At 44.7% G+C, this 17,129-nt stretch overlaps 1 protein-coding gene across 1 annotated transcript; it reads left to right on the plus strand.

The window, feature by feature from the left end:
- Window positions 1-1,218: 1,218 nt before the first annotated feature.
- LOC131443452 (stonustoxin subunit beta-like) lies at window positions 1,219-11,134 on the plus strand. The gene is made up of 4 exons (XM_058613107.1): window positions 1,219-1,330; window positions 1,429-1,602; window positions 10,383-10,429; window positions 10,510-11,134. The coding sequence occupies exons 3-4, from the start codon at window positions 10,384-10,386 to the stop codon at window positions 11,034-11,036; spliced, it is 573 nt and encodes a 190-aa protein (XP_058469090.1). The 5' UTR covers window positions 1,219-1,330; window positions 1,429-1,602; window position 10,383; the 3' UTR covers window positions 11,037-11,134.
- The last annotated feature ends 5,995 nt before the right edge of the window (window positions 11,135-17,129 follow it).

A 17,129-nucleotide genomic window follows, 5' to 3' on the forward strand; every position in this document is an offset into this window, starting at 1 on the left:
TATGAAACCTGTCTGATCATTATGTATCAGTGTCGGCAGGAATTCTTCTAATCGTTTGGCCATAACAGAAGTAAATCATTTATAGTCCACATTAAGAACAGAGATTGGCCTAAAAGAGCCACACTCCACTTTATCCTTGCCTTCTTTTGGTATGGCTGAACTTTCGTAGTCTTTCTGTTTCAGAAACATTACATTTTTCTCGATTTCTTGTGTGGCCAAATTATTAATTTCATTCCTGGTGTGTCTAATTTCTCTCAATGTATTCTGTGCCAAATCTAATTTCTGTTTTCCTTCTTGTACCTTTAGCTTGTTTTTTAAATCCTCTATCATTTTATTCCTATTTTCTTTTCTTAGATTGATTCCCATCTATCTTACCCCTTACTTAAAATAAACGTGCCCTCTTTATCACCCATTTCAAATACTTTTTCAAAATGTAGCTTGTTTGAAATGAGAATAGCAACTCCTCTTCTCTGCCCTGATTTGTATGAAGAAAAAAACAGATTTGTAAAGCCCTTGTAAATGCTCCTTGTCTGTCAAATGGGTCTCTTGTAAATAAACCACATGGGCTTGTTCTGTTCTCACTTTAGATAGGATTTTACTACGTTTAACTGGATTCAACAGCCCATTGACATTAAAGGAAATGAATTTTAATTTGTCACTAGCCATACTTATTTACTTGTAAGTGTACCAACAAACTTAACAAGATGAAAATTGAAAGATCTGCTCCCTGAACAAATAACAACACCAAACATAAGCAAGAAATAGAAAAAAGGATAAACAAAAAGAGAAAAGACCCTGGCCTGAGCTAGATAAAATATCTAGCTGTGAGGGAAAGCCTCTCCCACCTGTGGGCTGAGGGCCCCCACCATGGCGCTCTAAAAAAGAAAGAAAAGGTCTCTGTTCATTCCACAGAAAATGTGTCCTTATACAACCCTCGCCTGTATATATATTCTCATCATGTGGTGAATATAGCACGTTCTGTTTAGCTTTCCAACTCTTCAAAAATCAGTCAAAGCTTATACTTCTTCTGGAGAGGATGGAGACTGCCTTCTGAGAGCTCGCAGTTTCTCCTTGGTACCCTTCTCTCGCTCCTCACCTGTCCCTGATTATTTTTCTAATTACATATGTGAATAGATTTTCTTGAACTCCTCCTCAGAATGAGTGGCTGTAAACTCTCAGAGAGAAGCTGTGAAGCTCAGTCCTCAGTCCTCAGCTCTGTGTCCTCTCGTCTGAGACACGTGGACCTGAGTAACAACGACCTGCAGGATCCAGGAGTGAAGCTGCTGTGTGATGGACTGAAGAGTCCTCACTGTTCTCTGGAGACTCTCAGGTCAGAACTCTGACTCAGACTCTTTGCTTCTTTAGGTTCTAGTTGATGCAGATGTTTTTTTCTGAATCACTGAGTTCATCATATCTTCTTAACTCCAGTCTGTCAGGTTGTCTGGTCTCAGAAGAAGGATGTTCTTCTCTGACCTCAGCTCTGACCTCCAACCCCTCCCATCTCAGAGAACTGGACCTGAGCTACAATCATCCAGGAGACTCAGGAAAGAAGCTGCTGTCTGCTGGACTGAAGAGTCCTCACTGGAGACTGGACACTCTCAGGTATTCTCCTCTTCCTCCTCCTCCTTCCTCTTCATGTTCATCAGCAGTATTCAAACTTGTCAGCAGGTTCAGGTTGAAGATGTCCTGTTATTATGTTTTCCTCTGTCAGTGAGTATAACCAAACATTAGTGACACTTTTTAAACACCTCGTGAGAACGAGTGAATGTCACGTAGTTCAGCCTGAGAAACGACCAGAACCATGAACTGGACAGATCATCTGCACAGAGTAGCAGCATCATGTGAGAAGTCCTGGTACTGGGTACAGAACAGTCCTGGTCCACTTCAAACAGTCTACGGTCAAACTAAAGTAAAGATGTCTTTATTCTGTGGTGTTTGTAGTGAGTTGTGTACGAGATGTTCGTCATCTAACAGCTACAATCAAGTTGTTCTTCATTCTTCATTCAACGGTGAAAACACACAAGTTTTGGAAGCAGCAGTCACAGCGACAAGCCTCCGCAGCAGCAGCTGCATAAGTAGCCATGTGTTTCCTCTGTGACGCGCAGCTGAAAAAAACCACGAAAGCACTGGAAACTAGGTATCGATTCAAGCAAGCGATCAAACAACCGTAATTCAAATACAAAGTTTATGCTTTTTAGACCCACAATACTGCGATTTGAAACACTGTAAAAAATACAAATGAAATCCCTCTATTTTATCTATTTTCTTTGTTTACTTGGTTTGTGCTGGGCCAACTTGTTGCTGGTTTACTCGTGGTGGGTTTCAAATGTATAGAAGTTGTCTTCTGTGTTGTCCACGTGGTGGCGCTGTTGAGTAAATGCGTAGCCTCCTGAAACTGTGGTCTCTGGTTCTGTAGACACCGGCCGTTTCTCAATATCCATACTTGTGCATACTTGCGTACTTGCGTACTCCGGTACTGTTCAAGTGCTGTTCTAATTCTCAAGTAAGCGAACAGCGAGGACCCGGAAGTATTCTCGCTCCGCCCATTTTTACCAGGTATGCATCGGAGGTGACTTACAGTTTTTCCTTGATTGCTCAGACACATTTCTTGAAAGCTGCTCTCTCTTTTCTCTAAACTGTGAACACAAAACCCAATTTTCAAGCTACATTCACAAAACCTCAGACTCTTCTTGCAAAACCAAACTTTCACCTCAAAACTTTTCAATCTGTGCTCAAAACTCAACTATGCTGTCAAATAATAAACACTACTGAACAGTCACTAAACACTAGGTAGAAAAATAGAAAACACAACACTCAGGACATGAAGCTGGAGAAATAAATGTTTATTGTTCACTGTAGGCTAAATGCATGTTGCAAAACAAAACACCTGTGCATTTAGCACTTGTACTAAAAGACAAAAAAACTGAAATCTTGTGCATTTACACGTAGAGCAGGTAATTGCTTACCTGCTCTCTTCTCTAAATCTTGGGATTATGGTGGACACAGTGAATCTACTGATGTTTGGTTGTAGCCTTTGTCCGGCCTCCCTCATGCTCATACCATGGACAAGAACATGGTCAATCACAGTCGCTCTGATTTCATCAGATATCTTTGCTGACCTCCTCGACCTCCTCGACATCCTCGACCTCCTCTCACACAAACTCTTTCTCTCAGATGTCTATCCATCGTAGGGCCTCACAAACCAGTGCTCTCTGAACTGGCTTATATGTTCCCTCACATCATCAGCCACAAGTGTGATCAGCTTTGAGTTGTTGTGTTCACGTGGTGACACTTGTGCTTTCATTGTGTTTGACTTGTGTCACCTGTGCTCACCATTATGCAGCACGGGTGCTGTTGCAGCCCTTGACGTACATAATAATGGCAGAGAGTCTCGACAGGTGCAATTTCCTTTTATTTAGTAGCACCGTGAAAACTAAAAATAAACAGAAATAATTTATTTAATACAAATCACATTTCCACAGTGCATTCAATCAAACCATAAAACACATAGAAATACTGTGCTTCAAAAAATAAACAACAGTAATTAGATTAGGCTTATAGCACAAATATGTTTACTATTTACACACACACATAATATACCAGATACACACCTCACTCCGCTCACCAAGGGTGCAAAACTCACACATGACTGCTTCAAAACTTGCTGTTAGCTTGATGGGCTCTTAACAAACGACACACAAATACAGCGCAGGTAAGTCTAATAATGTACAGAACATAAAGTACAAGCAAGTAATAAATGTGATAATCAAACCAAGATAATGTGCTAACTTACTCCAGAACAGAGGTACGGGTGATGTGGAAAGCCGGGAGAGAGAACAGCTGCAGACTAGCGTGTTCCCGGGCTTACAGTGACGAAACGTAAACAAAAGAGTCAGCCATACAGGTTCCGTGGTAACAGTGAATGAACGTGAATAACGAATAAGCTATTCGCCTACAGCGACGGGACGTAAACAAAGTAGATAGCCATACAGGTTCCGGGGTTAAAACGAAGGAACATGAATGACGAATAAGCTAGTCACTTACAGGTGCATCACAATGAAAATGTGTTGGCAAGTTGTGCCTAAACAGGTGAAAAGTGCTTATGGTTTTGCCAAAAGAGTGATTGATTCAATCAGTGGCTTCAGGCAACTGAGCATTTGGTTCAGACAATAGGGTTTAGTGTTTTAGCAATTGACAAAAACTGTAAGCGTACTTGGGATGGCCATGTATCCCAGAATACTGAAGTATATGAACTAAGAAGAACACATTAACACAGCTAAAGTTTAATACTTCAATGTATTGATGATTGACATTAATAAGTAAACATGAGACAAGAGGGTCTCTGGGACACATGACAAGTCAGACCATACGTTTTACAATAGGCATCCTGTATAGGACAGGAAACTTGAGGGTCTGTTTTGAATATGGTTAGTTAGGAAATATAGATGTCTCTTGTTTGACTAAATGGTCAAATATTGGATATTGTCCAATTTAAAGATCATGGGACAGTATGGTATATCCGGACCCAACTTGTTTTTCAAGTTGTTGCATTATGGAAACAGGAGAAAGGCGGGGGTCGAAACATGTGATGCCTGCAAATAAGAATGCTAGAAAATCTATATAAGGTTAGTTTTGCTTTTCTGAGGCAGAATTGTTCGGAGATTCGGCAAGAACACATTCTCCCGAGCTGCTACAGAGCTTGGTTCTGACGCCTGACTTGTGACTAAATAAAATCCCTTTGTTCGATACAAGTCCTGTGTCAGTGGGGTCTTCTCCTGCATCATCAACTCATCACCTGTCGTTCATAAGAAAAAGGAAGCCTATCAAAAACGATAAGCTCCGCCTCTGCGGACGCTCGGCGCTCACTGTGCCCGGCACAGAGCAGCGTGACCTCGGCCTGTCCTGATGAAATGATCCGCTGGCTCAGCCGTCACTGTCATTAGATGCTCGGTGTGATCCATAGAATTGTTGTTGACGTGTTATTTTGTTTTTAATGGAAACGTTTTGACCTGACAGTTTAAAAGTTTGTATATTGTTTATGTTTTATTTATTTGAACTTTGAATGTTAGATTTATATTAAAGTCGCACGGTCATTGTATCTGTATTTAAATATAATATGTAAATATTAGATATGTAGAGTAGTATATATTTGTACAAGTCATATATATATAATATATACTACATTACATTACATTACATGTCATTTAGCAGACGCTTTTATCCAAAGCGACTTACAATAAGTGCATTTAAACATTTGGGTACAAATAAGAGCTAGAAGTAAGTAAGAGCTTCAAGTAAATCAAACTATGAAGTGCTAGTCATAAGTGCGATTTTTTTTTTTTTTTTTTTTTTTTTTTTTTTTTCGTCGTCGTTATCGTCTTAGTCGAGGTAGAGTCGGAAGAAATGTGTTTTTAGTCGGCGGCGGAAGATGTGGAGGCTTTCCGCTGTCCGGATGTCAATGGGGAGCTCGTTCCACCATTTGGGAGCGAGGACAGTGAACAGTCTCGAGTTCTGTAAGTGCCTCTGCGATCCTCTCAGTGAGGGGGCAGCGAGCCGGTTTGCCGATGCAGAGCGAAGTGGGCGGGCTGGGGTGTAGGTTTTGATCATGTCCTGGATGTAGGCTGGACCGGATCCGTTTGTAGCATGGAACGCAAGCACTAGAGTCTTGAAGCGGATGCGAGCAGCTACAGGAAGCCAGTGAAGGGAGCGGAGGAGAGGTGTAGTGTGGGAGAATTTTGGTAAGTTGAAGACCAGTCGAGCTGCTGCATTCTGGATGAGTTGCAGGGGTCGTATGGCACACGCAGGGAGACCAGCCAGGAGTGAGTTGCAGTAATCCAAGCGTGAGATGACAAGAGCCTGGACCAGAACCTGTGCCGCCTTCTGGGTTAGAAGAGGCCGTATCCTTCTGATGTTGTGCAACATGTATCTGCAAGATCGAGCTGTTGCAGCAATGTTGGCAGTGAGGGAGAGATGGTCATCAAGTGTCACACCCAGGTTCCTTGCGGTATGAGACGGAGTTACCACAGAGTTGTCGAGGGTGATGGTTAGGTCTGTGGTGGGAGAGCCCTTTCCTGGGAGAAAAAGAAACTCAGTCTTGTTGAGATTGAGTTTCAGGTGATGGTCAGACATCCACTGAGAGATGTCGGTCAGACAAGCGGAGATCCGTTCTGCTACATTTGTGTCTGAGCTGGGAAAAGAGAGGATGAGTTGGGTGTCGTCGGCGTAGCTGTGATAGGAAAAACCATGAGAGAGAATAACAGACCCAAGAGAGTTGGTGTATAGAGAGAAGAGGAGAGGGCCCAAGACAGAACCCTGAGGGACCCCAGTAGCTAGAGGACAGGGTTCCGACACAGATCCTCTCCAGGTGACTCTGTATGTTCGGTTTTGAAGATAGGACGAGAGTAGGGTAAGTGCAGATCCTGAGACACCTAGTTCTTGAAGGGAGGAAATAAGGATCTGGTGGTTAACTGTGTCAAACGCTGCAGAAAGGTCCAAGAGGATGAGCACAGAGGAGAGAGAGGCAGCCCTGGCAGTGTGGAGTTGCTCAGTGACAGCAAGGAGTGCAGTTTCGGTCGAGTGACCTGCTTTAAAACCAGACTGAAGAGGATCAAGAAGGTTGTTCCGGTGAAGGTAGGAGGAGAGTTGATTAAAGATAGCACGCTCCAGAGTTTTGGAGAGAAAAGGAAGGAGAGAGACAGGTCTGTAGTTATTTACTTCAGACGGGTCAAGGGTGGGTTTTTTAAGGAGGGGGGTCACTCTGGCCTCTTTAAGAGAGTCCGGAAAGCAACCAGATGATAGAGATGTGTTAATGAGGTGGGTGAGGAAAGGAAGAAGATCAGAAGCAATTGACTGAAGAAGGTGAGAGGGGATAGGGTCAAGGGGGCAGGAGGTGGGGCGGGCAGAGGTTATTAGGGAAAGAACTTGATCCTGAGCTAGAGGGGTGAAAGAGGATAGAGAAGGAGCTGAAATTGTGGTTGGTAGAGTGGTGAGATCAGGAGGTGGGGTTGAGAAAGAAGAGCGAATGTCATCTACTTTCTTTGTGAAGTAGTTGACAAAGTGAATTGGTAGAAGGGAGGAGGGAGGAGGGAGGGTAGGGGGGTCAAGGAGGTTAGAGAAGATCGAGAAAAGTTTTTTGGGGTTAGAGAAAGAGGATTGAATTTTAGTCTGATAGAAAGATTGTTTGGCTGCAGAGATAGAGGCAGTGAGGGTGGAGAGAAGAGAGTGATAGGAACGCAGGTCGTCAGGGAGTTTTGATTTCCTCCATTTCCTTTCTGCTGCCCGTATCGTGGCTCTCTCAGTACGCACTGAGTCCGACAACCACGGGGCTGGGGAGGACTTACGAACCCGCCGTGAAGTAAGAGGACAGAGAGAGTCAAGAGAGGAGGACAGAGTACAGATGAATGTGTCAGTGGCAGAGTTGGGATGCATGAGGGAGAAGGAGTCAGCTGAAGGAAGTGCTGATAGAACAGTTGAGGAGAGAGAGGAGGGAGAGAGAGAGCGAATGTTGCGACGGACAAGTGCAGTATCTGATAAGATGAGATCCTCAGATTGGCAGAGTGGGAGAGAGTAGGAAATGAAGAAATGATCAGAGACATGAAGTGGAGTTACCGTGAGGTCGGAGGTGGAGCAGTTTCTGGTGAAGATGAGGTCGAGGTGGTTGCCAGCTTTGTGAGTTGGTGGAGAAGGAGCAAGTGAGAGAGAAAGAGACGAAAGTAGAAATAGTAGATCGGATGACTTCTCTGACTGGATGTTGAAGTCACCCAGAAGAACAAGTGGTGGGCCATTTTCTGGGACGTTTGAGAGGAGGACATCTAGTTCCTCCAAGAAGTGTCCCAATGGGCCTGGTGGACGGTAGATGACAATAATGGTTAGTTTGACTGGGTGAGTTACAGTTACAGCATGAAATTCAAACGACTGTGAAGAGAAGTGTGGCAGTGGGTAAAGAGTGAAAGTCCAGTTGGGGTTGATGAGCAGACCTGTCCCACCACCTCTTCCAGTGGATCTGGGTGTGTGGGAGAAGGAGTGGGCGGAGGAGAGAGCTGCAGGGGTGGCTGTGTTGGAGGGTGTTATCCAAGTCTCAGTGAGAGCAAGGAAGTCCAGGCATTGCTCAGTAGCAAAGCCGGAAATGAACTCAGTTTTGCGGGTAGCTGACTGGCAGTTCCACAGGCCCCCTGCGACAAGGTGTTGGATGTGTGTGGAGCGGGTGGGATAGATAAGTGAGGACAGGTTACGGTGATGCTGTGAGTGATTGTGAGGTTTGTAGTATCTATGAGAAGAGACATGAACAGGAATGGAAAAAAGGCACATATGTGAAAGGTCGAAAACACTTGCAGACAGGTACTTAGCCTCGTTAGCCTCCTTGTTAGACTCCGGTTTAGACTCCTTTGTCTTTGTCTTCCTGAGTCTTCATCAGACTCCGGTTTAGACTCCTTTGTCTTTGTCTTCCTGAGTCTTCGTCTGAAGAGTCTGCCGCTGAAGCTGCCGCTTCAAAGTCAGTGCTGCTTTTTCAAAGACACCTAATCAGGTGTCTGATTAGTTGCAGCTGAGTGGCCACTCCCTGATTAGGGGCTGATTAGTTACAGCTGTGTTGGCCACTCCCCTTTGCCAGTGAAACTTCTCACCTGGTGATGGTGATGGCTCAATAGAAACTAGGTCAAAGCAGCAACAATAACAACTTTCTCTTTGACCTAGCAGACAAAATATCTTTACAAAACTTTCACCTTAATTAAACAGACAACTCAAAAGTCACAAAGTCAAGCAACCCAGTTACATACAATAGCAATTATTGAAATAGCAACCAAATAAGAAAGACCTACAGAAGTGATACTTAGCTTAATTCCAGTAGTCCTATGAGATACCCAGATAGTCCAAATGCACACTGACAAATGCTGGTTTGGGTCTGGTTTAAATCTTACTCAGCAGTGTTGGCCACTCCCCTTTGCCAGTGAAACTTCTCACCTGGTGATGGTGATGGCTCAATAGAAACTAGGTCAAAGCAGCAACAATAACAACTTTCTCTTTGACCTAGCAGACAAAATATCTTTACAAAACTTTCACCTTAATTAAACAGACAACTCAAAAGTCACAAAGTCAAGCAACCCAGTTACATACAATAGCAATTATTGAAATAGCAACCAAATAAGAAAGACCTACAGAAGTGATACTTAGCTTAATTCCAGTAGTCCTATGAGATACCCAGATAGTCCAAATGCACACTGACAAATGCTGGTTTGGGTCTGGTTTAAATCTTACTCAGCTGTGTTGGCCACTCCCCTTTGCCAGTGAAACTTCTCACCTGGTGATGGTGATGGCTCAATAGAAACTAGGTCAAAGCAGCAACAATAACAACTTTCTCTTTGACCTAGCAGACAAAATATCTTTACAAAACTTTCACCTTAATTAAACAGACAACTCAAAAGTCACAAAGTCAAGCAACCCAGTTACATACAATAGCAATTATTGAAATAGCAACCAAATAAGAAAGACCTACAGAAGTGATACTTAGCTTAATTCCAGTAGTCCTATGAGATACCCAGATAGTCCAAATGCACACTGACAAATGCTGGTTTGGGTCTGGTTTAAATCTTACTCAGCTGTGTTGGCCACTCCCCTTTGCCAGTGAAACTTCTCACCTGGTGATGGTGATGGCTCAATAGAAACTAGGTCAAAGCAGCAACAATAACAACTTTCTCTTTGACCTAGCAGACAAAATATCTTTACAAAACTTTCACCTTAATTAAACAGACAACTCAAAAGTCACAAAGTCAAGCAACCCAGTTACATACAATAGCAATTATTGAAATAGCAACCAAATAAGAAAGACCTACAGAAGTGATACTTAGCTTAATTCCAGTAGTCCTATGAGATACCCAGATAGTCCAAATGCACACTACTCTACAATGCTGTAATATATCTATTTTCCACATTGTATTATTCGTGTTGTATATTTTAATAGAAATAAATTAATAAATGAAGTTAAATATTTAAAATGTAAAATAATAACAACATATATATGCATTTATTAAAAGTATTTCATATGTTCATTTATCAACACCGTAGGTGGAGCTAATGAGGCTGCAGCACTGCAGCACTACAGCAGAACAATACATACATACTTGCATACTTGAGTATTGAGAAACAACCACATACTTGTGTACTCCCGTACTTGGCAAGTATATACTCCCAGCGTACTTCTCAAGTATATACTTCCCAAGTAAGCAAGTACATACTTGCTTCCTTGAGTATTGAGAAACAGCCACCGTCTTCTCTTTGAAACACACCTGTCCTTGTAGTTCATCATTGTGTCCACCAGAGTGCGTCATTAAGACAACAGTTTGGACTCATGTTGGACAGAAACTCATTCAGACTGTTTCTTCCTCCAGGATGGACCATGCTGGAGAGCAGTGGTTAAAACCTGGTCTCAGGAAGTGTAAGTATGGATTTACAGGAAATAACAACATATCAGCTGATCATCAATAAACTGCAGCTGTGTCTCGTTGTCTTCATCAGATTCATGTGAACTGGAACTGGACACAAACACAATGAACAGAAACCTCAAACTGTCTGACGACAACAGGAAAGTGACCTGTGTGACAGAAGATCAGTCGTATCCTGATCATCCAGACAGATTTGAGTTCTGGTCTCAGCTGCTGTGTAGACCTGGTCTGACTGGTCGCTGTTACTGGGAGGTCGAGTGGAGAGGAACTGTTTATATATCACTGAGTTACAGAGGAATCAAGAGGAAAGTCAACAGTTCTGACTGTGTGTTTGGAGATAATGATCAGTCCTGGAGTCTGATCTGCTCTGATGTTTATGGTCACTTTGTCCGTCACTGTGGGACACGAACACCCATCATGTCCTCTGTCTCTCACAGAGTATCAGTGTATGTGGACTGTCCTGCTGGGACTCTGTCCTTCTACAGCGTCTCCTCTGACTCACTGATCCACCTCCACACCTTCAGGACCACATTCACTGAACCGGTTTATCCTGGGTTCTGGGTCTGGCATGGTTCCTCAGTGTCTCTGTGTCCTCTGTAGGACATGAAGAGACAGCAGCTTCAGTGGTGGACGAGGTCAAAGCTCGTCTCAGTCATTCTTTGTTGAAACCATCAATAAATAAAGACTTAAAAAATCAACATGTCTGTCATTAACTGAGCCGCCGTCCTGCGCTGTGAGCGCCCCCTGCTGCTGAGAACCAGCCTGAAACACACAGGTTCACACACACTGAGATAAAAATAAACAAAAAGTGAATGTTTGAAAGTGAAATTAAAAGATACAGAAAGTAAAAAAAAATAAAAATGAATAAATGCTTTATATAAAATAAAAAGAAAGAAGTCAAAATAATATAAAATAAAATTCAAGGTTTTCAATCCAATAGAAAACAAAGTAAATAAAGATGTTAAGAGTTTGACTCTTTGTCTGAAGAACATCATCTTCTCACTGACAAGCCTTTCTGTCCCAGCATGCACTGCTTCTCCTCCTCCTCCTCTTCATGCTGCCTGACAACAGCGCCCCCTGCTGCGTGTGAGCAGAACAACACTCAGAGTTACACACACACACACACACACGGAAAATGAAACACACATGAGCAGATTATGCCATGAATGAGGAAGTGTGGTTTCTGCTGTGATGCAGGTGAAACTGAGTGTGCGTGACCTCAGGATGACCTCTGTCCTCCTGCTGCTCTGTGAACGACAGTGAAGAACGTGTCCACAGTGACAGGAAACTCATGACACTCAGAGGGTTTTTGCACTTTCCAAACATCATCAGTGTCTGTGGTTTCTGTTTCTGTGGCTTAATGAAGAATGACATTTTCAACATCAATAAAAACCACATCATATCACTTTAATCTACTTTGTTGTGTTGATGACGAGGTACTGACACCTAATACAATCTATGTCAGATTAAGTCTACGCTCTTTTAGGTCATAGATTAACAGCTCCATCCACTCACTCTCCCACACCAAAGCCCATAGAGAAAACCAGTGATTTTAGCTGCGGGGACACAGGAGCTGCTGGTCCTCTGCTGCCTCGTGTGGTCACTTTGTGTCACTGACGTCAATCTGAACAAAGGATTTCAAACACTGAAGTGACAAAATAAGACATTTGAACTTAGTGATGGAGGCAGCAGTGTGTGTGTGTCTGTGTGTGTGTGTGTGTGTGTGGGAGAGTGTGTGTGTGTGTGTGTGTGTGTGTGTGTGTGTGGATCAGTTCAGGGGTGTGAGGGAGGGGGGGTCTTGATGAGGGAGCTATTCACCAGTCTGATGGCCTGTGGATAAAAACTGTTTGTCATTCTTGTGGTTCTGGATTATAGACTCCTGTAGCTTCTGCCTGATGGCAGCAGCGTGAAGAGTCTGTGCTGTGGGTGTGTGCTGTCTTTGATGATGTTGTGGGCTCTTCTGGTGGCCCTGGTGGAGTAGATGTCCTGAAGTGAGTGGAAGGCTGCTCCAGAGATGAACTGTGCAGTTTTGACCACCCGCTGGAGGGCCTTCCTGTCTTGGGCAGTGCAGTTTCCATACCAGACTGTGATGGAACTAGTGAGGATGCTCTCGACCGTACACCTGTAGAAGTTGCTGAGGATTTTGGATGACATGCCAAATTTCCTCAGCTTTCTGAGGAAGTACAGTCGCTGCTGGGCTTTTTTAATCCTTTGCTGTGCGTTGTGAGACCAAGTGAGGTCCTTGCTGATGTAAGTGCCGAGGAATTTGAAGGTTTTCACCCTGTCCACTTCTGTCTCACCTATGCACAGTGGTATGTGCTACACTGTCTTCCGTCTCGGGTCAATGATCATCTCCTTGGTCTTTTCTGCATTCAAGGAGGGATTATTGTCCTGACACCAGGCCAGAAGTTCTGCCACCTCTCTCCTATACGCCGTCTCCGACCCACCAGTAATCAGTCCGATGACTGTAGTATCGCCGCAAACTTTACGATACTGTTGTTGTTCTGGGTGGCCACACAATCGTAGGTGAAGAGGGTGTACAGTAAAGGACTCAGCACGCAGCCCTGGGGGGTCCCTATGCTTACAGTTCTTGTTTGAGATGTGCAGTTGCCAACTCTGACTGACTGGGGTCTGTCATTGAGGAAGCTCAGCACCCAGTTACAGAGACCAGGTGTCAAACCAAGAGTGAGGAGCTTAGTAGAGAGTTTATGGGGAATGACCATGTTAAACGCTGAGCTGTAGTCTATGAAAAGCAGTCTGACGTATGTATCCTTGGCCTCTAGGTGAGTGAGGGTGGTGTGAATAACGAGTGTTGATGGCATCGTCTGTGGACCGGTTCTGACGGTACGCAAACTGTAAAGGGTCCAAGGTGTCCGAGATGTTCTTTTTGATGTGTGTCATGACTATCCTCTCGAAACACTTCATCACTATAGGGGTGAGTGCAATGGGACGATAGTCATTCAGGCAGGTCACAATGTTTTTCTTCGGGAGGGGAACGATGGTGGTGGATTTGAAGCAGACAGGAACAACAGCTTGTGCTAGTGACAGGTTGTAGATATCAGCGAGCACATCAGCCAGTTCCCATGAACAGACCCTGAGGGCACACCCAGAGATGTTGTCTGGGCCGGCTGCTTTCCGTGGATTTGTTCTCCTCAGAGCTGTACGCACCTCAGCTGTCGTCACGGTGAGTGGTGAGTCTTGTGCACGCTCCGTGGTCAGTGGTCCTCTCTGTTGGTTGGTGTTGAGGGCCTCGAAGCGGGCATAGAACTCATTTAGCTCATCTGGTAGTGAGGGCTGGCTGGTTGTGGCCCATCTGTTCCCCTGCTGGTAGTCAGTGATGTGCTGCAGTCCTTGCCACATGCGACGGGAATCTGTGGTGGAGTAGAAACCCTCCAGCTTCAGTCTGTATTGCTTCTTGGCATCTCTGATGGACCTACGCAGGTCATAGCTGGCCTTTTTGTAGTTCTCAGCACTGCCTGAGGCAAATGCAGCTGAGCGTGGACGTAGCATGGACCGAACTTCACAGTTGATCCAGGGCTTTTGGTTTGGGAGATCCAGGGCTTTTGGTTTGGTTTTGGTTAGGTTTTTGCATGAAATAACTAAAAAAAAAGTTACTTGAGAAAGTTTCTGTATGTTGTTATTAACCATTTAGGTCGGTATAATACATGATGTATTTTTTTGTGTTTCCATTAGCAACAGTACCAAACCAGCCCCAAGTTTGTCCAACAGTGAGATAAAGACGTGAAAATGTTCTGGAGATAAAACTGAGGTAGTTTTTATCAGGTTTTCCAACAGTGTGGCATGTGACAAATGAGTACCATGACATCAAACACTGTTATTTCATGTTGTTTCATTATATATGTATATATACATATGTCAGTGAATTGTGAAACCCTTAGATATACACAATGTTCAGGTTTTTGTGACTTATATAGACCAAGTAGGGATAGAGTCAGAATTTGCAACTTTGCTTCTGTTATATACGTCTGAAATATCTACACAATAATCATACATGTATATGCTCACTAATCAGGTAACCTGGTAAGAAATATCACATGTTCATACAACAAATGTGAGCAAATGTGGTCAGTCTACTTATTATTGTGTTGGATTTATGAAGCAGTAAATGTTCAAGTGAAAAAAAATCATGGGAACACTTTCTGCCTTTCCTGCTTTTAATGGAAAGGCAAACAAGGCCCAGAATGGGCTATGAGCAACACAGATCTGTGCTGCAGGTCATGCAGTACACAAGACATGTTTGTTATGTTACAAACAAACAATATAAGCAGTGCTTGATTAGGGAGTGATTGGATGCAGGTGTGGAAGACACAATCAGGGGTCAGGTGCACACAGACGAGGAAGGGGGCGGGGTAGACCTGAACCTGAAACAGAGACAAGGGTGAGTGATTTCAAAATAAAACAGGAAGACAAGACATGGAACATGAAGGGAAGAAGTGACAGATCATGACAGTATCCCCCCTCCCAAAGGGCCGGCTCCTGAAGGCCCAGGCGCTTCAGGGTGGGTGGCATGAAAGTCCCTGATGAGGGAAGGGTCCAAGATGAACCTGGAAGGAACCCAGGAGCGCTCCTCAGGCCCATAGCCCTCCCAGTCCACTAGGTACTGGAGCCCCCGGCCCCGACGGCGAGAAGACAGGAGCTTCTTGACAGTAAACACTGGGTCATTGTTGATGAATCGGGTGGGAGGAGGGGGCTTGGCCGGAGGGACGAGAGGACTGTTCTTGATGGGTTTAAATCTGCTTGAGAGCCCGTGTGAAACTGACAAGTGAAGTGCAGGCTGTCGAACGACGGCTCCATTCGGCAGTAGCCCATGCCTCTGCACGTCCCGTGAGGTGGGAGATTATGAACGCCACCTTAGACCGGTCTGTCGGAAAAGCCGATGGTTGTAGTTCAGAGTGCAGCTCACACTGTGTCAGGAACGGTCTCACGTCCCCTGAATCCCCGGAGAAGTGCTCTGGACGGGAGAGCTGCAGGCAAGATGGCGCAGTGCTGGCAGGGGGCTGCGCGTCCGCGTGTCAACCCGGGAGAGAGGCTTGGTCCGACGTCGCTTCGGCAGGCGCCTCTCGTGGTAGGTAAGAGAGTAGTTCATGAAACTGTGAGCCCAAAGATGTCATCATTGAGTCCTGGCGAGCTGCCAGTTCGCTCAGTGTGGCGCACAAGGACGTGAGCTGCTCCTGCTGTTGAGCCAGCTGAGTCCATGTCTGGCCAGTTCGTTATATCATGAACTATGGCTGAGCAGAACAAGGGACTCAAATGCAAGATTCAGAACACGAATAAGTCAGTAACAGAGTTTAATTCCAGGCAGAGGTTCGGTACACGGAAGGTCAAAGAGATCAGGCAGAGGTACAAAAATGTCAGGTAAAAAGGCAAGGTCAAAAAGGGCAGGCAAGGTTCAAAAACACGATAAGACTAAACTATGGCTGTGGAACAAGAGTGCTGGAACGTGAGCTATGAACTACAACGAACTGGCGGCGAGACAAGACACAGAGGGGAATATAAGCAGTGCTTGATTAGGGAGTGATTGGCTGCAGGTGTGGAAGACACAATCAGGGGTCAAGTGCACACAGACGAGGAAGGGGGCGGGGTAGACAGGAACCACAGGGTAGACAAGGGTGAGTGATTTCAAAATAAAACAGGAAGACAAGACATGGAACATGAAGGGAGAAACAAAACAAGATACTAAGCAGAAGTGACAGATCATGACAGGACCAGAACCTGTGCCACCTTCTGGGTTAGAAGAGGCCGTATCCTTCTGATGTTGTGCAACATGTATCTGCAAGATCGAGCTGTTGCAGCAATGTTGGCAGTGAGGGAGAGATGGTCATCAAGTGTCACACCCAGGTTCCTTGCGGTATGAGAAGGAGCTACCACAGAGTGGTCGAGGATGATGGTTAGATCTGTGGTGGGAGAGCCCTTTCCTGGGAGAAAAGGAAACTCAGTCTTTTCGAGATTGAGTTTTAGGTGATGGTCAGACATCCACTGAGAGATTTCGGTCAGACAAGCGAAGATCCGTTCTGCTACATGTGTCGGAGCTGGGAAAAGAGAGAATGAGTTGGGTGTCATCAGCGTAGCTGTGATAGGAAAAACAATGAGAGAGAATAACAGAACCAAGAGAGTTGGTGTATAGAGAGAAGAGGAGAGGGCCCAAGACAGAACCCTGAGGGACCCCCAGTAGCTAGAGGACAGGGTTCCGACACAGGTTACTCTGTATGTTCGGTTTTGAAGATAGGACGAGAGTAGGGTAAGTGCAGAGCCTGAGACACCTAGTTCTTGAAGGGAGGAAGTAAGGATCTGGTGGTTAACTGTGTCAAACGCTGCAGAAAGGTCCAAGAGGATGAGCACAGAGGAGAGAGAGGCAGCCCTGGCAGTGTGGAGTTGCTCAGTGACAGCAAGAAGTGCAGTTTAGGTCGAGTGACCTGCTTTAAAACCAGACTGAAGAGGATCGAGAAGGTTGTTCCGGTGAAGGTAGGATGAGAGTTGATTAAAGATAGCACGCTCCAGAGTTTTGGAGAGAAAAGGAAGAAGAGAGACAGGTCTGTAGTTATTTACTTCAGACGGGTCAGGGGTGGGTTTTTTAAGGAGGGGGGTCACTCTGGCCTCTTTAAGAGAGTCCGGAAAGCAACCAGATGATAGAGATGTGTTAATGAGGTGGGTGAGGAAAGTAAGAAGATAAGA

This window comes from Solea solea, chromosome 17 (genome assembly GCF_958295425.1).
Source record: "Solea solea chromosome 17, fSolSol10.1, whole genome shotgun sequence".
In the NCBI taxonomy this organism is placed as follows: Eukaryota; Metazoa; Chordata; class Actinopteri; order Pleuronectiformes; family Soleidae; genus Solea; species Solea solea.